Source organism: Colletotrichum tamarilloi (assembly GCF_030869305.1).
Source record: "Colletotrichum tamarilloi strain Tom-12 chromosome Unknown Scaffold_181.1, whole genome shotgun sequence".
In the NCBI taxonomy this organism is placed as follows: Eukaryota; Fungi; Ascomycota; class Sordariomycetes; order Glomerellales; family Glomerellaceae; genus Colletotrichum; species Colletotrichum tamarilloi.
In genome coordinates this window covers 37215-56821 of record NW_026849564.1, presented here as the reverse complement: position 1 = coordinate 56821, position 19607 = coordinate 37215, and the positions used below count along the sequence as shown (strand labels likewise).

Below are 19607 nucleotides of genomic sequence, written 5' to 3'. Positions count from 1 at the left end.
TCCTCGAGAGCCTGACGAAGCTGATCTTCGGTATATTGAGGCATTATATATAGAAGAAGACATGTGCAAAAGATGAGCCCATTTGGACGCGAATTGAAAATGTTGTGATAAAAGGAGGTTGGGGGTGGGCATTGGGTTGTGGTGGATTTTCGCGTTTTTGTGGGTGCCAGAAACAGGGGGGTGCCAGGAAGTGGGTATGTTGACTTACCTGTATACATAAAATGTCATGTTATGCTTGCACAATAGGGGAAACAGCTCCTTCTCAACTCCTCGCGCAATAGCTTATAATGCCCCTCGTACACACTGGGCTTGGTGTACCCATTTTTCTCGCAGATCCCTAGAACCTTCTGCACCTCGGCGGTAGAGTAGTTCGATAGGCCGTAGTTCTTGAACTTTCCCTGGTTCAGAGCAGCGCCCATCGCTTTTATCGTGTCCTCGATGGAGGTCTGGCGATCCGGAAAGTGCAGGAACATCGTCTCGACGGTGGATGTTTGAAGATCGCTCAAAGACTTGCCAATGCTGACTTCAAATTGAACAGGCACCCTGAACGATACATTGTGTAGGCAACGTTGACCGCCGCGCTGCTGCCTAGCAAGTAGTCTCATAATCAAGGTTGTGTTAGGACTTCATTGGGCGAGAGGACTGCGCCTCCGCAGTCCCATACAGCTCTTTAACTTCATTTGGTAAAGCCGTACTTCACAGTACTAAAAACCATTACCCAGGCATACAATCGTTACGGAAAGCTAGTAATCATCTAACTGTCGATGACAGTGACCTCGTTCCCATAACCCGATTCCTTACCCACTCACCCCGCTCACCCATGCTCACCCCAGCTCACCACGTTAGAAGCGGCGGGGGATCCGGGCACACCTAGGCGTTGTATTGGCGGTTCCTTGAGGCAAGATTTCATATCATCGAGATCGTACGGCTCATTCCCATAGTCTGAATCAGTCTCTTTCGCATCAGGGTCATCCTCGTCTTCTTCGTAATCTTCCTCTTCATAATCTTCCTCATAGCCCTTTTGATAACTTTCTTCATGGCTGTCCTCTTCATACCCTCCCTCCTCCTCCTTCTTCTTCTCCCCTTGCTCCCTTTCTTCATCAATAAAGACCTGATGATCTTCATGGAATAAAATGTGGTCTTCCTCGTCAACAAGAACCTTGTCCCCTCTGCCAACAGGGACATGATCTACTTCATGGAATGAAATATGGTTTTCTTCGTCAACAAGAGTCTGGTTCATCTTTAACAAGAACCTGGTCCTCTTCGCCAACATAAACTTGATCTTCTTCGAAGTGATCCGTTTTCACGTTTCGAAGGCCAGTGCTGCCGGACGGAAAGCTGTTCTCGTTTTCCAATGGTTCAGAGGGTTGACCCCTGAAAATGCTGGGCGTGGCTGACAGGGCGCTCTGGACCTGGCCTGCCTCTTTCCTTAGACCCCAAATATTGGCCCATCCCGTGGTGAAATGGTGAGGATTCTTCCATCTGCTGGTGAAGCCAGGCGGGTTGATGAGTTCCCTGTGCAGGGTCAACCTCAATCGTTCCCTGTCGTAGATACAGATGTATGCTGTACAGTGCTCATCGCGGATTCCGCCCAGAGCCGCGCCGTCCGCGCAAGCAAGAGAAAAGACTTCCTGCGACTTGGGGGAATATGCCACGTCCGGATATGGAAATGGCAACATCATGATCTTCAGCGGCCGTTTATTCCAATTGATGGTGCCTCTACACATCTACCCGCCGGCTTGAAACGTGGCGAGGTGGTCGCATTCGAGACAGAGAACACCGTTGGGGATGTCGACAAGACCCCAGTCCTGGCACATGTTGGTCGACCAAAGCGAGAAACATACGGGAGTCTCAAGTGAGTATGTAGGTAGAGATGCTGAATCGACTGCTTGTCGGCCGAGGTTGAGACACTTTTGGAACGCGAACTTGCCGCGTTCGGCCTCCGTCGAGTGCCATTGATGAACAAGCTGCGCGTATTCCATCTCATCTTGTATTCGCGAATCCTTAGCCTGTTGTTCCGCCTCCTTCTTCGCTTCCCCTTCTTTCCGTCTCTCCTCGGCTAGCTAGTATTCAAGTCCCTCCGGAGACTTTGCGATCGTTCTCATATCTCCTGAATTCATTGCGTCGGTCCTTGCCCTTGCTTTTAGTGACACCTTTGCCGCTAACTTTACCCTGACCGCCGCTCGAGGTTTAACCATTGCAGTTGACCTCGCGGCTTTTGCCGGGTTTCTTGGAAGCCATAGTGAACCAAGCGCAGAGACCTTGCGAGTCTTTGAATATGCACAAAGGTGTGGTAGCGCGATGTTGCTTGGGTGGCGCTTCGGGAAGGGCGGGCAATTGTAGTGTAGGCAGCTCGATGATTGAGTAGCAATGAGTACGTAGAGAGGTGATTATCGATACTGCCCAAGTCGTATGAGAGACAAACAAATCATATATCGAGCTTGGTGGCCAGCTTTGGTGATGAAAATTGTTGAAGTCAAGGGGATGTGGCAAAGTGATGGGAGCTTCAGCGGCGTGGCCCCACGATGAGTTTTCACAGTAGGTGAGCGCGCACGCGTCGTAAGAATACCAACAGGGGTTGGCTGGGTGTTTGACAGTTTGAAGATCAGGTGTATGACTCAGAGAATTTGCGAGATGGCAAGCTTCTCAGGCCAGGTTTGTTTCGATGAAGCTGATTGATGAAATGCTCGTTGAAACTATGTCAGATAAGTTGAGTCGCGTCGCTACCTAAGCATCCATAAGGATGGACGCGTCTGGTGAGGTCGTTCCCTCTGATCCCCTGACGGAAACCTTAATTAACCGTGCTCTCTCTCCCTTTAATCACGGTGCGACCACGTAAAACAACGCCAAACTCACTACGGAATACTATGTACGGAATAGGGCCCGGCCACTGGTCCCGACTGACCGGAGTTAAGACCGGCGCATCCGAGATGTCTTCATGAGCGGTCTCCTCTCGGCTCGAAATGGATTGTGGAAGACTGAAGCCGTGTTTTTGCTATGAGCGCAATGTCAGGTCGTCACATGAAATACAAAGAGAACCCGACTTCGCCCAGCCTCCGCACGCTCAAATGCAGCCGCCATCTTTTCGAGCGTAGTCAAAGTATGATTGATTGGTATCGTGAAATCTTCAAGCCTGGAAGCATCTGCTCAACTCAGTCTATCCACTTACAAGTATCTAACATTGATTTTCATTCAAAGTATCGGGGTAGTATTAATTACCAGAGATGAATATGATAATCGTGGTATTAGAGTATGCCGACGACAACGCCGCTCAGAAGTGTCCCATCCCATCCCATCTCATTCTCATCTCATTCTTATCACATTTCGCTCATCTCACTCCCAAGATTAACTCATCACCGCCTCGCACCTCTCTCATGTCCTCACAAGCCACGCAGCTTCAATATTCGCCTTCGGATCCGGCGCCCCCTTGGCACTCTTCAACCAGCAATAATTCTCATCCGTCCCCTGCTTCCCCGCCGTAACCCACGCCACACCCACACATGGCCCATCAGCGCTCTGCGTCGTGACAGCAAGTGCCGCGCACAGATTCATGCAGTCTTCCATCCTCGTCAGCGGGATGTGGCCCAGGTCGTTCATGGGGTAATTGTTGCCGCACTCGCGCACGAAGCGCAGATTCGAGTTCGGCACTGTATACGTCTTGTTCTCTGAACTAAGATCGGGGCAATTCGTTGTCGCTTCGCCTAGGATCGAGGAGGCTTGGCCTGGGAGCGGGATATAGGCGAGTGAGGTCGAAGTGGAGGATGCTGATGATGCTGTTGCTGAGGCGGATGCTGAGAGTGCTGAGGCTCCCGGAGCTGATGCCGATGCGGATGCTGCTGATGATCCGCTAGAAGCGCACGCTGATGGAGATGATGATTGCTCGAGTTTGCTGCTCTGGTGTCAGACTCTGTTGCTTCCAAAATTTGGCTGCTCATGTTCACTTACGCTTGGCACGTCTGCACATACGCCGCATGCGCCTGTGCGATCGTTCCCGCTGCAGCAGACGCCCCAATCGTCCCCAGAAAGAAGACCAACGCGACGATAGCTACCCAAAACGTCGCCACCGGGATGCCCCATATCCTCTTATTCTTCTTTGGCGGTATCCCCGCTTGGCTTCCGCCGTACCCCGTTCCGGCCGTTGAATGTGCGGGGTACTGGTGGCTTTCGTACCCGGAGCCGTTGTGCTGATCTTGATCTTGGTACGGCGCGTATCCGCCTGGGACAGGTGCCGGTACCGGTTCGGGGGCGGCGCCCGGCGCAGGCTGGTAGTACTTCATGCCCGGTGAGGGCGAGGCCACCTCGAGGCCCGCATATTCGGCGGGCATCAATCCTGTCTGGTATTTTACTTCGCGGTCCGAGTCTTGGGATGCCTGTCTGGAGGCGATGTTGCTGTTGTCCGGTGCGACCAAGTGTCTTTCCGGTGAACTTGATGGCATTGTTGAATGGAATGATGTGATACGCCCCTCGTCTATGTCCACCACTAATCGACTCGATGGATAGATGCTTTGTGTATTAAGTAATGACTGAGATCAAGAGTGCCAAGTTGAACGTGACGATGTAGTGAAAGGGCATAAATTCAGAAGGCAAAATTTCTGAAGGACCACATCTCGAGCTGGTTCGGAGGGGTGGCAGCCAAGATATACACTTACAACACCCAGAAGAGAAGGACCAGCAGCAAGCAGATTATTAAAGCCCAGGTCCATCCTTCATTGCATTCATCAACCTTCAAGAGCAGGGGAGACGCACAGGGCAAGTGATCCTCCAAGGCTCCGTAGACCGTGTTGAATGATCGACCTGTTGGAGAAAAGCAAGAATCAAGTCATGTTCCTCACCCTTGCCCGTCCCACTATGAGCGGGCAGCACCATTGACGCTCGTGGGCTTGGGAATAGGGACTTTGGTTTTCTCTTTACTCGAATCGAGCACTCCATATCGAATAACACTTCCCCAATGGGAATAGCAGCATCAAAAGCTGCAAGCTGTGTTAATGGATCCCCCATCAAAGCTCGTAGGCAACGAGATGGTGTCCAGCGGGCAAGGTCATGATCCTTGGCGCTGTTGCGCCCGCTAGCTAGGGGTGCGGAAGGGCGACAAGAAGATGATCTAGTAAGCCTAGGCAGCCCATTAAGGCGGTCGAATAACTCTGCCAGCGGCCGTGCACTTGGGGAGGTTGAGATGGCAGGGCCAGCGAGATGCAAGTGAGATTTGGAACTTTGCCTCTCTCCCTGGCTCTCAGTCTCTTACTGACACAGTCGCAGTAGAGCTGAGCTGCCAATGGCACCCTGCCATCTCATGTAGGAACGGCCTCATCAACTCATGCTTTCGACAGACTCGTATCAGGGCTGCAGAAAGATGTAACGGTAGCCGCCAAGCCCATACTTCCTGAGGGGAAGCCCTGGCCTAGTCTAAGCCACTGATCGCTGCGAAATTGCCGCTTGAGGCACTCGCTATAAATGGCCCGGCTGCCAACGCAGTCTGCGCGGCAAACTGGTCAATCACAGCATATTACAGAGTTTCATCGCCAGCTTTGAGGTCGAGTTGCTCACGGCCAACGAGACCTCCTCCTCAACCCATCAGATCGGAAGATGTATTGATTCCAGGTGCTCGGGAAGTTCAAATACCAAGAATGATGGGGTTGTAGTCACATACGAGAACCCAGCAGTCGATTCCTCAGAAACCACACGACAGACCTGAACAATGGAGGCCAACCCTGCAAACCCCAGCGAGTCCACCGTTCAACGGAGTTCACATCCGACATGCTTAAACAGATGTCGACATTCACTTTTCATACTCTCCACTTGTCTACTTTACCAAGGCAACAGCCAACAACGCTAAAACGAAGAAGCATCTCCTCACTTCCTACCCAGAACCCTCTTCCAGCGCGGAGTTGACGTCGTGTTCAAGATGGAGCCACCTGTACGGAGTAAGGCCTGAAGCAAATCCTCCAGGCAGAAGGATTGCAGCCCCAGCCCCCGGTAAAGTGACAGCCAAATTTCGAATTGACAAATCTCGGCTGCAGCCTCCGTCAGAAGAGGACAGGGGTCGGCCGCCGTTGAGACTTGAGACTCGCTGAATTGTTCGTATCCGTGCTCCGTAGGGCCCGTACTTCCGGAGGTCTTCGGGGCCAAAACTGAATTCTAAAGAGTACGGATATTTCATTCTTATTTCGACAATTCAGGGCTAAGTGAATTTTGCGAACGATGTACCGGGCTGTCGCGGATCTACCCTTGCTTTGTCCATGTCCACTGTCCGCCTCTGCTCTGTAGACTGACTGCCAGTTAATTTGAAGCATGATTCGGCTCCATATTTGAGAATCGATATCACAGGCATTGGGGGCGGTAACATCTTCCACATCGCATCATCACCTCCATCGCTCACCCACACATAGCTACAGCAATTGGGACGTCATCGAGCCTTTCCGTCAATCCAGGGAATCAGCCCAACTACCTTTCCCAAAGTTCTCGCCCGCAGTGGCCCAAGCCATCCCCGATTGCCACGCGCAGCAGCGCATGAAGGTGCTTGAAAAGGGACTTTGGTTCCCAATGGCCCGGCTCTGGGCTCAGTCTAACCACTTTTCAACCACCGAAAGCTTGAATCTCGAAGCCGTAGCTGCGTCTCCGCCCATTTTCTGCTCCAGTGAGATCTGCAAACACCATCCCGTACATGGTTGTTGATGATTCGAGGTAACCCCATCAGCCCAACTACGGATACAAGTGCTTGTGGGTATTCTGGGCAAAGTGCGAGATATCCGAAGGAGCAAATCATGCATGACACCACGGGGCCGCCCCCGGGTATGCTGCGATTTTTGTTGCTGGTTCTCGCAGACTCTACGCCTGTTTGCGCAAGACATTTAGTATGTACTGGGCTTTCTATTGCTTTTCTTCTTTTTTCTCTCTTACGATGTAATTTCGGTACTTCAATGATGTAAAAGCAAATGCTGACGTCCCAGGCTCTTTAATCTCTCGGCCCTGATGTTGAATGCGAGGTCTAGACGCTCTGCTGCGCAGTGTCTACTTCTACCTCTGTAGCCTGCTCATCGACCTGGGTCTGCTCAGCGAGCTTAGCCTTCTTAGCTAGCTTAACGGACTTCTCGTGGGCCTCAGCACGCTTTTCAAGTTGCTCAAAAACGCCGTTTTCAACATCGTCTTCTGCTAGGAGATTCTCCAGCGGCTTAAACCCCTTGCCCTGATTGATGTCATTTCTGAGCTCCTGCGCCGACTTCCACACCCACCCTTCGCACTTATTTTTCTCCTTTCGCTATTTAAACTGAAAGTCAGTCAAGCTATGTCTTCGCCTTCCCTCAAGCTTCCAAATATCATCCTCGCTCATTCACAAGACTGAGGAGACTCGGGGCAGGGTTCCGGGCGTTCTTCCACTCACCTCAGGCTCAGCAGTCTCATCCTCCATCTTACACCACACAAAAGTGGTAATATAATGCTTCCCCTCCTTCTCGAACTCATCACTTGTCCATGGCCCCTTCTTGATGGCTTTGACAACAAGACCGGTCTCCTCAAACGTCTCTCGCACTGCGCACTTGAAGGGATGCTCGTTCTTCTCAATGTGTCCGCCGGGCATTTGTAGCTTGCCTGTTTGTTCACAAATTAGTCAGCTTGCGGAGCGAAGTGGCTAGCAAAGTTTTGGCACGACTGGATAACAGCCGGAACTAGGAGGAACGTGGGAACGACTTTGAAGGCAGCCACCATCATGTCTTCTGGTGATGAGGGCTGTGGGTTTCAGATCTCACCTGCGCCATGACTACCCAAACGCTTTCCGACAATTACCATGCCATTTCGCTCGATGATGGCCGAGACGCCCGAGCGGGTATGAACGAAGTTGGGGTTCTCCTCGGGGGTTGGGGCCGCCATGTTTACCCTGCGACCTTTCCAAAGCTATAAAAGAAGTGAACAGGCAGAATTCGCAGCGCAAGCCTTTTAAAGTGCTCAAACAAGAAAGAGATATCTCTTGGTTGCAAGCGTCGTGGTGCTGAAGCTGGTCTGACTTGAACTGATGGAGAATGAGTGGTAATTCACCAGGGTAGAAGTTGACTCATATACCAAACCCAAACGCTCCCTTCACTGGAATCGCTCTTTGTTCGGCTCGAGACCTATTGAGCACATTCAGGACGGCAAATGTATTCACTTCGTCTTTGTTGGACAAGAGATGCTGTTCACGTTGGTCGCAATCTGTTGGGCCGGTGAATGGAGGGCATAGGTCGTTGGTAAAGGGTAAAAAAAAGTATTGATCGGCTTGGTCGCATAGCTGCAGTTTGCGGGGCCACCTGGGAAAATCAGCCTGGTCAGCCTTGGGCAAACTGTGTTTGTTCTCGCTTGAGGTGACACCATCTCACCCCATCAATACACTTCGTTCGTACTTCGCCTCCAGGCTGTGGGTAAGAGTACATTTGCAATCTGTAACAATGGCTCTTTAATCGATTTTGACATTCTGAAAGATACGTAGGGCACATTAAGCAAGGGAAAAAACCGCTGAAAAAACAGAGCCCCTCACACTCTCATCGTTGCGACACGGCGCTTAGCATCACCACCAAAGACAGCCAAAACCTCAAAACATCAACCACAACATCACCACAACAACCCATACCTGAGTTCCTCAAAAAGGATGGACGATCTGGGAATCGAACCCAGGACCTACCGCATGCTAAGCGGTCATTATACCACTAAACCAATCGCCCATGTGATGATCTAGCCCGGACTTGAACCGGAGACCTTCAGTGTGGCAGACGAGAGGGGTGAGGCCCTCGAGCTGTTAGACTGACGTGATAACCAACTACACCACCAGACCAAGTTACTGTTGAGAGTCGTGGACGAGAAGCCCGCTCTTAGGGCAAGGGCGTGGAGATGGCGGTGGTGGTTAGGTCGGCGTCGAGTGAATGTGGGCGGACGGGGTTGAGGTTTAAGCGGATGCTGTGACGGCGGAGAGGTGCAAACCAATGAAGCATGGGGTCGATAATCGCCAGTCGTAGTTGATGCGAGGCGCCGCACCAAGTGTGAAAAGTATCTCATCATTCATTACATCTGCTTCCGTAGGGTATCATTACATAGCTCTCCAAGAGCCTTCGCGTGAGAGGAGACATCCAAAATCCATATCCAAAATAAACCATGCACATACTACACCGGAAACATTATACATTTTTACCATGCTCCCTTCTGGGGCATGTTGTCAGGATCCATCTCAAATCCCTTGATGCTCTCCTGCCAATTCTGCCAGTTGAAGTCATCCATGTTATCCATGTTGACGTCCATGGAGTCAACAGGCACATTATTGATGGACGTGAACGGGTCAGACCACAGCCACGGAGGCTGGTTGTCCCCCAGAGACGACGCTACCGTAGGTTGGGACTGCATCGCGATGGCCTGCTGCTTGAGTCGCTGATCGTTATCAAGACCCTGTCCAGTTGACATTGCGGGCGATGGCACTGCCGAAGACATCATAGACTGCGACGCTTGCGGCTGCGAGGCGTTGGGCGGGAAGAGCGTATTATTCGGGTCGGCTGCCATGGACTCCGCCGTCGGGTATATATACTCCCAGATATGGTTGGGATTAAACCCGCGCGCCATCATTACCGTGTCGATGAACTCGGGTTCCCTCTGCTGCGGTGCGGGCGTCGGAGCCTGAACTGTCGGGTTCGCAGGCTGGGGAACCGGACCTCGGGGCGCTACGCTCTGCTGCTGCTGCACGGGTTGAATTTGCGTTACGTTGTTTGCCGGCGGTGGTAGCGGGCTTGAGCCGCCATCCGTCCGTACCAGGTTACGCCAGCGGGTGCGAATCTGCAGGTGCTTGATTTCCATTCCGGGCACTGGTCCAAGTCTGGCCGGGATGGGATTCATACGATCGTCCACGTCCAGTTGGCGTGCTGCTTCCGGATCGGCTCTGAGACGGACAATCTCCGCCTCGCGATGCTTCGTCGCCTTTGCGCTTAGCTTCCGTAATGGGACCCATACAGCCATATGATCTGCCATCCTCGAAATTTCAGATGGGTCTCTGTCGAATCGCATCGTGTTGTTGACAGCTTCCCATCCTCGCTCCGAGGTTGCTGACCATGGCCGACGCCCGCCTTCCATGAGGATGTAGGCAATCGCGTGCCATTGTCGGTAGGTCTGGAAAAGCCACCGCCATTGCTTACAGCGGGGATCTGTGTTTAGGATGTAGTTGTATTCAACGATTTCAATGGCTGAGATGAAGAGCCTGTCGCGGATCTCGTTGGATAGTTCGTGGCCGTTGCCAGGGAACAGCATCGGTTGATAGATGACAAGACTCATCTTCGCCATGATAACACGGGCGATCATGGCCGCCATCCAGAAGAGGGGGTCGTCGTCGGTGAAGCAATGCTTGAGGAACTTCTCCTCAACACGGTCGTAAACTTCGATCAGCATGCGCTCGCGCTCCTCGAGACTTGATGCAGCGTCCTTGGGACAGACACCAGCCATGGCTGACCCCACCGTGTGTAACCGCCGTGACAGTGCGCAAATTTCGTATCTCACCAGCGATACGGCGCAGTCGGTCTTGCCCAGGCGCGATTTGGGAACCTCTGTCATTCCCGGCTCAATATCTGAATCATTCAAATTAGACGGCAGTTCGGTGTCAAACGATCGGTCGATGATGGTGAGATCGCTGCCAAGCTCTTCTGCAGAGCGAAGATCCAGGGTGCAGATAGCCCACCACAAGCGACGTCTCATTTCGGTCTCAAAGGGGGGAAGATTGAAGTTTGTTCCGTCCCGATGGATGCCCAGTCCTTGTGCGATACGGATCGCCAATCCGGTCAGCGTCCAGCAGAATCGGGTGTCATCCTCCCTGCGGACCAGCGTGAGGAACATGACAAAAGCCTGGAGGACCACCATGTCGGAGGTATTGAGGAAGTTGGCCTTTGCGAGTGCCTGCTCGAGGGCGAAGCGATACTGTGAGAGCATCTCTTCCTTCTTTGATCCAAAGTTCTTCTCCACCTGTGAACTGGTTAGTCATCGTCAAGTGTGATGGATTTTGACATGATGTGGACTTACCTCTTCATCTTCCATGGATGTGATTGCTGCATAGTAAATGGAAAACAGCAGCGCTTCGTTACCGGCAGTCAGCTCGTCGATATTGCGTCGCATGTCGCGAATGAGCTTCTCCATGGTCGGGATATGCAAGATCTTGAGCAACGGTTCCACATTCTCCTGGTAAACCTGCCACATGAAGGGTATTTGAGATGGCAAGGGATGCAGCTTGCGCAAGTCGACATCGGAAGACCGATATCCCAAGATAAAGGCATGATGGTCCGTCGCGGCGTCGGTATCCTGTATTGGAGAGTGATCTGGCGTGTCCTCGACATCTGAATCATCGGTATCTTGATCCAACGCATGCGTCTCTTCTCGAAGCTCGTCAAGCTATAGCATCCTTGTCAGCACCTTGGCACAAAACATGACTCGGGTGACTCACTTCGTCATTGAGCTTGGACCAAAATGCGCTGCTCACGTATCTGCTCGTCTTGCCCTTGTCGTGAAGCACAAGCCGGCCAAACGACCTGCTTATGCCTGTTTGCCTCTCTACAGGCCTCTTGGGTTCTGGGTCCGTCTCCATCCTGTTGGGCGTCACGGCCTCCTTGAATGCACTCAAGACAGCAGCGCCGCTGGAAGTGCTACCGGCGCGTTCGGAGCTCAGGTCGTTACCAAAAGCCTCGGGCGAATTGCCTGTGCTCGAGTTCTGGCGACCGCTGTTGCTCCCTGTGCCGCTCTCGACCTCGATCTGGCCACTGAGCTCCTCAACGATTCCCTCCAACTTGCGCAGGCGCTTCATTAGCTCCACCTCGCGCTCGCTCGAATTCTTAGGCGGCGCATTCGGATCTTTCGGTCTGGGACGGCGAGGGGCGCGGCCGGGGGCCGGGTAGATGCACTGGATGACGGCGCGGCGGCAGTTGCTGCACGGCATTTGCTTGTCGCAGCGGACCTTTCGTCGGCGGCAGGTGACGCAGCTTCGGGGATTGAGGGCTGGCTGGCCGGAGGCCGTCATAGCCACGGGTTGATCAGGAGGTATAGAGGTCGCGCCATGTCGGCTGAGGGCAGGAAAGTCGTGAATGGTCGGGGAGTTTGGCGAATGGTGGGGGTTGGCATTCATGGCGTTGGCTGGCGTCGTGGGGTTCGACTGTTGACTTGTCGGCGAGAAGTTGTCCATGGCGTCTGTTTTGTCGGCCGTCCGTCGGATATCTGGGGACGCAGACGTCGTAAGAGAGATTTGATCGTTCGCAGTGGCGGTTGTAGTCGGAGAAGAGACTGGAGGCTCACGAAGGTTTGAGTCGGGGTTTGAGGGATAGGATTCGACAGAGTGCGATGGTGACACACACAGTTTGGCGACCAGAGCTGAGAAGGCTGACAAATGGCGGGGGATCGATCCTGCAACGCTGTTTTGCTCTTGGCTCCAGCTTTACCCACCCAGAGACAACAGCCGTGACACAAGGATCGAGCCTAGAGCATGTCAGAATCACAGCAGCCTATCTGAAAAGGCGGTAAGCTGTGAAATTGGTCGCTTGGTGTTTCGTCGATTGGCGTTGGAAGCTGTCGTTCGGTGACTCTTGCAGGATTGTTGGGATTAGTGGGTTAGGCTTGACAAGACAGGCGACTGAAAGGCGCAGCAGCACCCGCAACAGCAGCAGCCAGCTAAGGTAAGGTAAGGGTAAAGGTAGGTGGGGGTTGGAAGATGGACGGGAGCCAACGTTGGAGCGCACGAATGCCAGTTAACCTCAGTGCGCGGGAATAGAATGAAGTGGGAGGGAAAAAAAGCATGGGAGCATGGGAATAGCAGGGGGGGGAGGACCGATCGAGGTCGGAGCTTAGACCGGCAAGCCGGTGGGTGGGGCGGGGCGCCTGCATCGACCACAGCCAGCAATGCGACGCTTCCCATTGGCACAGCTCACCTCTGGAGAGGCTGTGATCAGCTCACCGAAAGACCCCGATTCGAATGACACACCGGTGCTAGGTGAAGTTCGGTGAGAACCCGGTGTCGGCCAGTACCTCCGAACTTCTCGGAAAAAACGATCTTGCATACTCGGCTTTACGTTGCGTTGTCAATCGACAAAACAGGAGGTCAATTCTATCTACTGATTACGAGTTGGGTAATTCCCGCCGGTTTACGCACGACATCATCGACTACCAACTTGACTGGCAAGCATGGAACACGACCTGGCTCGGGCTCTCATGGGTTGAGACGATGAGCACTCGCCGGCGGTCGGTGCGCGACATGTCCGATATCTCCGAGAAGGGCGCCCAAGACTCTTGACTCTCAAGTCTCCAACCAAAGGTTTACAACGGTCTGTGTAAGTCTGCCCATGACGCAAGGCGACCATTCGCGTTGGTGACCAGTTTCCCAAAAACTAACTCCTTCGACTGCTATCAATCAGCCGAACCATCTTACCGTTATGCAAGTAGTAAGCCAACTGGTTGATTCAACAGACACGTTTCCCCCATGTGCTATGCATGCTTTCCTTGAGAGAAGGCTTGTTCGGACGTATGTACGGCATGCAAGATCTGATAAAGTCTACTGCGTACATGTTCCATACTCAGGGTACCGTAACATCGATCTTAGTTTCGTTTCGCGTCAGCACAGATCTCTGACGAAATCCATGAAGCTGAATATGTTTAGTTCGGGAGACCTTGCCCACTGCATTTGTCTTCCCCGCTTCCGGAGGGGGAAACAGAGGCGAAACACATGCCAAAAAGCAGTCGACACGAGCAGGATATGCCGAGCCTGCATACTAAACTTTCACATTTCCGCTTCAAAATCCTTGGCACCAAGTCAAGCCATATCGGTCATGTGTTAGTACTTCACCGAATGATTCACCTCGGTGTGGGTTCGCTTTCGCATTTGCTCAAAGAAATCAAAACTCGCTGAATGACTAACACAAAACTTCTCCTACATGATGAGAAAGGCACTACCGGCAACAACACTGGCCGAAACCATTATCGTCAAGATGGCCGCACCGGCCTTGTCCGCGGTGGTGATCGCCTTAAGAGAATTTGACGACCCCGACCCATCATCAGTCTTTCCTCCATTTACATCGCCCGTGGAGTTTCCTCCCGTGGTAGCAGTGACGGGCGCCTCAGCCGACCCGACTAGGTTATACATGATCATCTGCAAAGAAGTCATCTGCGGTCCCACGCCCACGATCCCATCAAACGTCTCATTCAGCCACGAGAATCCGCACGCGGTCCCCGCATGGCCCTTGAACCCCGAAGCGGGAGACCCCGAACAGGTGATCGCCGCCTTCTTCCCGCTCGAAAGCAGCAGCGCCGTGATGGTGTCCGCGGTGTGCGCGGCGACTTGCGATGTGGCGGCCAGCCAGCGCGCGAGATACCCCTTGAAGCTCTGCGCGTCTTGGCTGCACTGCGCCGTCGGCTCGCAGTAGGCCTCGTAGATGATGTCGTTTTGGACAAACGCCGTCTGCACGTCCGTGAGCATGCCGTCGAGGCGGGTCTTCCACGTGTCGCTCCCCGTAATGTTGTACATCACCGCCGCGCCGTAGAGGAAGATGCCGGCGTTGTAGGACCACTTTGTGCTGTCGGTGGAGCTGGGGCATTTTCCCTCAAAGTGAACGCCGTCGAGTACTTCGTGATCGGATGTGAGTAGTCCGACGTCCGTCTGCCATGTCCAGACCTTTTCTGCCCAGTCAGAGTATGTCGTGTTCCCCGTGTACCGAGCCAGGCGCGCAGCCACATTGAAAAAGCACCCGTTCGAGATGGAGTTCTTGTAGTCGAAACCGGCGTTCCACGTAAAGATTTGCCATCGCACACCGCCGTTACAGTTCTCCGTATCCCATCGACTGACGTACTCGTTAAAGACTGCTTGGACCAGGGCGAGCCACTGCGGTGAGTCCTCTGGCGGATTCGGGTATTTGTGTTCGGCGGCGGACATGGCGGCCATTGCCCAGAAGCCCTGGTCATCGTTTCCTTCTGTAAGGGTTTGATTCTGCGGCATGTAGTCGTTGTCGTCGCCTACTTGATGCAGCATGGCTTGCGTGGTGATTGTGTTGTAAGAGTCATCGCCCGTGAGCCACCAGTAGTCTATCAATGTGCCGAACATGGCACCGGCCTCCCACCCTTGAAACTGTCAACACGAGGCCCATGACAATGTTATGGACTAGACCTACAGTAATAGGGATCTGGTAAGTTTCCAGGGGTGTCGCCAGTATTGTTACCAGTGTAGTATTTTACTAGCCCATAGGCGACCGTGCTCGCGGCACTCTTTATTGAGTCTGACATCGCAATAGGTTAGCCAAGGCAAGACGACTCGGCAAACGCAAATACCCTACCTTCATCTGTCCATGTGACATCGATAGCACTGACGCTCGCCAAATTCAACCCCACGGCCAAAGCCGGCAGTCCTAATGTTGGTCTCATCTCGACTTGTTCAGCTGGTAGACGATATAAACGAGCGACAAGAGATCCGAATCGCAGCGCCGAGCTATTCGCAAAAGCTTGGCATCAACAACGACAACGACAGTAACAACGGCAACGACGTAGACATAAACGAGACCGCACGCCGAAGGGGTGGCCCCTCAGGGTAGGGCGGAAGAGTCTTCGAGCTTAAAGGGCATTCCATCACAAGGGCTGTGCAAAATCGCGGGTCCATTTTCAATTTTCCCTCTCTCCACAGCTGACGTCTGTAGCTGACGCGCATGTAACCACGTAACCCACTGGCATGATCTCGGGGTCCATCTTGTTAAGACGATTTCGGCGGTTTCGCACTAAGGCTCTATTAGTTGTTCAATTGTTTGGTTCTAGATGCGGTGGTTTTTCTAGCGCCAGAATTCCAAGTATGGGTTGGTTGAGACTGAAACATACATGTAGAAATGAGAAGCCGTGAACTCCGGGCTGCCGCAATTTTGCATACGACGCTCACCGGGGTCTGGGGGTAGACTGCCGCGAGTGCGTGACTGGCGGCTCGAGAGACGACGAACCGTACGGTCGCGGTCGGCTTTCCGTCTTAGCGTGCTGCGGGTGGTGGGGTGATCTTCGTTCGCGATGACGATCCACCCCTATCCAAACTCAAGTTGGTTCCCTCTCCTTTTCGGTCTTTAGCGGGAACGAAGCTGTGGAAAAGTTGTGGGGGGCTGGTGGACTTACGCGTCTCAGGATGCGATAGGGACGGTGAAGAAAAAAGGGTGCGGAATCAGGGATAGTTGACTGAAACAAGGAACAACAAGCCTGTCAACCTGTCTGTGTGTCTATTTTGGGCTGGGCTCTCCTAAACATATTTGGGTCGACGGATCCCCCATGAAAATGCTTATTCCTTTGCGTCTGCTTGTTTTGGCAGTCAAGACTTGCAGAGTTGCATCGTCGCGCTACTCAGTGCTCAATCGGTGGTTGTCAACTCAAATCCAACTCAAACTCCGAAGGTGGTTGATAGTAGGTCTCCTCATGTTCCTCCCGAACCCCTTGCTTATTTCCTATTTTGCTCCGCCACTTCCTCCCAAAACTTTACCTATGATGGCGCTGAGAATGTACGAGAATTATTCCTTGCCCTTCAAAAGCGACATGTATCCTGCAGGTGAACTTCTAGCTTCATTCAATTACGAATTGTCTGAATCTTTTCGATTACTCCCAGGCCGGTCAAATTTCACTGGCAGTTTAGCCGCTGTTTTTGCTATAACGCGATCGTACCGAGTGTTCCGGACACCAACGTTTTCCTACTTCGGCGCTCGAGTTTTCAGACATGAAGTCAGGGTCAGAGACGCGATGGCCGTAACTGGGCCGCTAAACTTCATAATGATGGAGGTGTTGCGGCTGTGCTCGAAATCGACAAGGTAATAAGGGTATCGAGCGTGTAATTTTCTGACTGGCAGTGAAGTACTGTTATGATGAGCATGAAGTTGCTCCTTCCTCCTTGACTACCATACCTATCACAGCTCACAGCGAGTTGGAGATGACGACCTCCTCCTGGATAGGTACCTACTCATGGCAGCTTTCGAAGAGTTGCACACCAAAAGTCCTGAATTGTAGAGAAGATGGAGACATCGATCAGTCAAGGATACGAAGAGACATGTTTATGGTAATAATTCCCCGTCAAATTACGAAAGCAATACCGCGGTCATCGGCGACACAAAGAAGCCAAAGACGACCCCAGCTGGCTCTAGATCCCTCGTAACGAAAGGCATGTGTGACTTGATAAGCAGTCGGCGCAAGGGCTCACTTCGTATGCGGAGAAGACCTTCTACAATGACACATGATAGCTCCAGAGGAACAGAAGTCAAGAGTACGGTTTCGTAGAACATCACCCTGTGGTATGATAGTGCTGCATGACGCCAACTTTTCATTGATACAACAGGCTAATTCGAGGGAATTCATCGAACTCCCAATACATCAAGTCCAGCTCCTCTGGAAAGACACCCCGTCGAGCAACATGGCAATCTGGCAATTTGGGTACGATCGTAAGCTAGGCCATAAACGCGAAAGGCAAGCCACCGGATATCGTCTAAACCTCTATCCTCTCGAGGATTCTGGAATCACTCTCTTCCCACGGATAAGTCTCTTCAATTGAGCGAATCAGAGTCTCGTGCTTGGCAGATCGAGGCTTGATGGAGATCTCAAATGGCTGCGGGTGGCTGATGACGCCCGTAGTGAACCTGACTGCCGGCTCAACGACCTTGCCGTCGACGATCGGCTTGGCGAAATCATACACGGCAAGTGACTGAGCGATATTGAGAAAGATGGAGTTATCGGCGAGGATGCGACCGGGGCAGATTCGGCGGCCGAACCCGAAGACAAACTTGTGAGGGTCCGCCTCAGGCTCGTGTCCGTCACTTTGAAGGAAGCGCTCGGGCTCAAAGTTCATCGGGTCGGGGTACCGCTCTGGGTCATGAGTGAACCACCTATAGACTTGTCTCAGCCAATGTAGCTATCTCAACATGTTGACAGACTTACCAAATATTGGGTAGTACCATGGCTCCCTTCGGAATGAAGTAGCCCTCGAAAACGTCATCCTCCGTGCTAGAATGGGGCAGGCCCATGGGGCCAATAGGGTGCCAGCGCATAATTTCTTTCACGAGAGCTTCGATGTAAGGAAGGTTCTCCCGATCTTTAGTAGTCGGCAATCTTCCACTACCAATAACTCTGTCGATTTCCTCCTGGGCCTTCTTCTGGATGTCGGGGTACACCATCATCGCCAGGAAGAAGGATGCGACCGTCGATACCGTCTGTAGGATGTTTAGTATGCAGTGTTTACTACAACGCGGTGCTCACGACAGAATTGACCGAGCCACTCACCGTGTCTGCACCTCCTCCAAATACAGCTAGCGCCGAGTGTTTGTGGTTGTGTTGGTCGAATAGTGATTGCTCAGGAGAGTCGAGAAGATTGGCCAAATAAGACGAGTTGTCCTTGCCCTGCGCTATTTGATGTTGGACGAAGGCATACGGTTTGTCTCTGGTCTCCTCCATCTGGGCTCTCCATTCCTTTGCGAGCTGTTTGAAACCGGTCCCAGGAACCCAGTTGGGTAGATATCGCACTGCTCAGAGTTAGGACAAGGGGTGTTTCGGGCAGGAACATGGCGCGAGACTAACGAAAGGGGAAAACATCAACTAAGAAGGCACCAGGCGTAGCGCCCGTCGAGAAGTTGTCCATGGTTTCGGTAATCATCTCGAGGAAGGGATCTTTCTTGAACTGTTCAGCTGTATAGCCGTACGTAATCTTGAGGATGAGGGAACCGGCTTCCCTGCATGATTTGGTTAGCGAAGAGCCACTAGACGCCTTTGACACAATCCATCTTTCCGCTTACTTCTTGATATGTTCTATAAAGTTTTGCGGGCTATCTAGCAGATGCAGAAGAAGATGCCCGACCTCGGCCTCTTGCCACTCGTTGTATTTTGCTGCAGCCATCTTTGAGCCGAGAATCCGGCCCATGGCCTTGCGCTGTGCGCGGAACCGTTCGTCATAGACGGCCATGCCGGTGATGTGCTCTAGACCGACCCTTTCTTCCTGTCAGAGGTTTCCACGGATCCGCAAGACATTCCAATACACATACATCTCGCCAATGAACGTTTGTGAAGGTCTCGAGGAATGCTTCAATGAGCGCTTGTCCAAGAGATCAAAGGCCAGTTGTGGATCACTAAGTATTACAACTGTCTGGCCCATTGTTGTGATGGAGCTAATAGGACCTAAGACAAGCAAATTAGCTACGTCCTCTGAACGATGAAATCACACCCTCTCTCTGATAATGGATATCATGCCATCACCATTCAATACCAGAACTGACCATATAACTCCTTATGCTTCAACCAGTGAACGTAATCCAATTCGCCAGGTTTGGGTAGATCGTTCACATTACCCACAATCGGCAAACCTTTGGGGCCGGGGGGCAATGGGGGTCGCACTCCATTCTTCAACTTGTTCAAGACCCTCTCAACGACGAATGAGATGAGTAGAAGACCGAAAAATCCGACCGAAAGCGAAAATATCTCCATGGTCGCTTATTTGTTGTTCGACGATGGAGAAGCAGAAATCTTTCGGGGGCGTTCACTCCCGTCAGGAAATTTTGTGCTGCGTGCTTGCATCTTAAATACGATTCTTGCATCAAGACCCCTGAGCACTAGATCAGCCAGGCTACCGGGCTCCCGTGTTGCAATTGCCA

At 52.4% G+C, this 19607-nt stretch overlaps 7 protein-coding genes across 7 annotated transcripts; 1 reads left to right on the top strand and 6 right to left on the bottom strand.

Moving 5' to 3' along the window:
- Nucleotides 1-204: 204 nt before the first annotated feature.
- Nucleotides 205-1982, bottom strand: CTAM01_15854 (aflatoxin B1 aldehyde reductase member 2; the record flags this gene model as incomplete). Its single annotated transcript, XM_060531848.1, has 5 exons — nt 205-208; nt 301-588; nt 819-1119; nt 1226-1631; nt 1845-1982. 5 exons carry the CDS (start codon nt 1980-1982, stop codon nt 205-207), a joined length of 1137 nt encoding a protein of 378 aa, XP_060373594.1.
- Nucleotides 1983-3372: 1390 nt separating this feature from the next.
- On the bottom strand, nt 3373-4436 carry CTAM01_15853 (uncharacterized protein; the record flags this gene model as incomplete). The annotated part of the gene is made up of 2 exons (XM_060531847.1): nt 3373-3889; nt 3946-4436. The coding sequence occupies 2 exons, from the start codon at nt 4434-4436 to the stop codon at nt 3373-3375; spliced, it is 1008 nt and encodes a 335-aa protein (XP_060373593.1).
- A 2549-nt stretch (nt 4437-6985) lies between these two features.
- On the bottom strand, nt 6986-7863 carry CTAM01_15852 (uncharacterized protein; the record flags this gene model as incomplete). Its single annotated transcript, XM_060531846.1, has 3 exons — nt 6986-7255; nt 7379-7584; nt 7743-7863. The coding sequence occupies 3 exons, from the start codon at nt 7861-7863 to the stop codon at nt 6986-6988; spliced, it is 597 nt and encodes a 198-aa protein (XP_060373592.1).
- Nucleotides 7864-9147: 1284 nt separating this feature from the next.
- CTAM01_15851 (fungal specific transcription factor domain-containing protein) lies at nt 9148-12163 on the bottom strand (the record flags this gene model as incomplete). Its single annotated transcript, XM_060531845.1, has 3 exons — nt 9148-10956; nt 11014-11379; nt 11432-12163. The coding sequence occupies 3 exons, from the start codon at nt 12161-12163 to the stop codon at nt 9148-9150; spliced, it is 2907 nt and encodes a 968-aa protein (XP_060373591.1).
- A 710-nt stretch (nt 12164-12873) lies between these two features.
- On the top strand, nt 12874-13264 carry CTAM01_15850 (uncharacterized protein; the record flags this gene model as incomplete). Its single annotated transcript, XM_060531844.1, has 2 exons — nt 12874-12974; nt 13069-13264. The coding sequence occupies 2 exons, from the start codon at nt 12874-12876 to the stop codon at nt 13262-13264; spliced, it is 297 nt and encodes a 98-aa protein (XP_060373590.1).
- A 633-nt stretch (nt 13265-13897) lies between these two features.
- On the bottom strand, nt 13898-15381 carry CTAM01_15849 (glycosyl hydrolase family 76; the record flags this gene model as incomplete). The annotated part of the gene is made up of 3 exons (XM_060531843.1): nt 13898-15081; nt 15132-15236; nt 15294-15381. 3 exons carry the CDS (start codon nt 15379-15381, stop codon nt 13898-13900), a joined length of 1377 nt encoding a protein of 458 aa, XP_060373589.1.
- A 2074-nt stretch (nt 15382-17455) lies between these two features.
- On the bottom strand, nt 17456-19440 carry CTAM01_15848 (cytochrome P450; the record flags this gene model as incomplete). Its single annotated transcript, XM_060531842.1, has 7 exons — nt 17456-17852; nt 17905-18176; nt 18247-18485; nt 18541-18692; nt 18756-18947; nt 19002-19134; nt 19233-19440. The coding sequence occupies 7 exons, from the start codon at nt 19438-19440 to the stop codon at nt 17456-17458; spliced, it is 1593 nt and encodes a 530-aa protein (XP_060373588.1).
- Nucleotides 19441-19607: the final 167 nt, after the last annotated feature.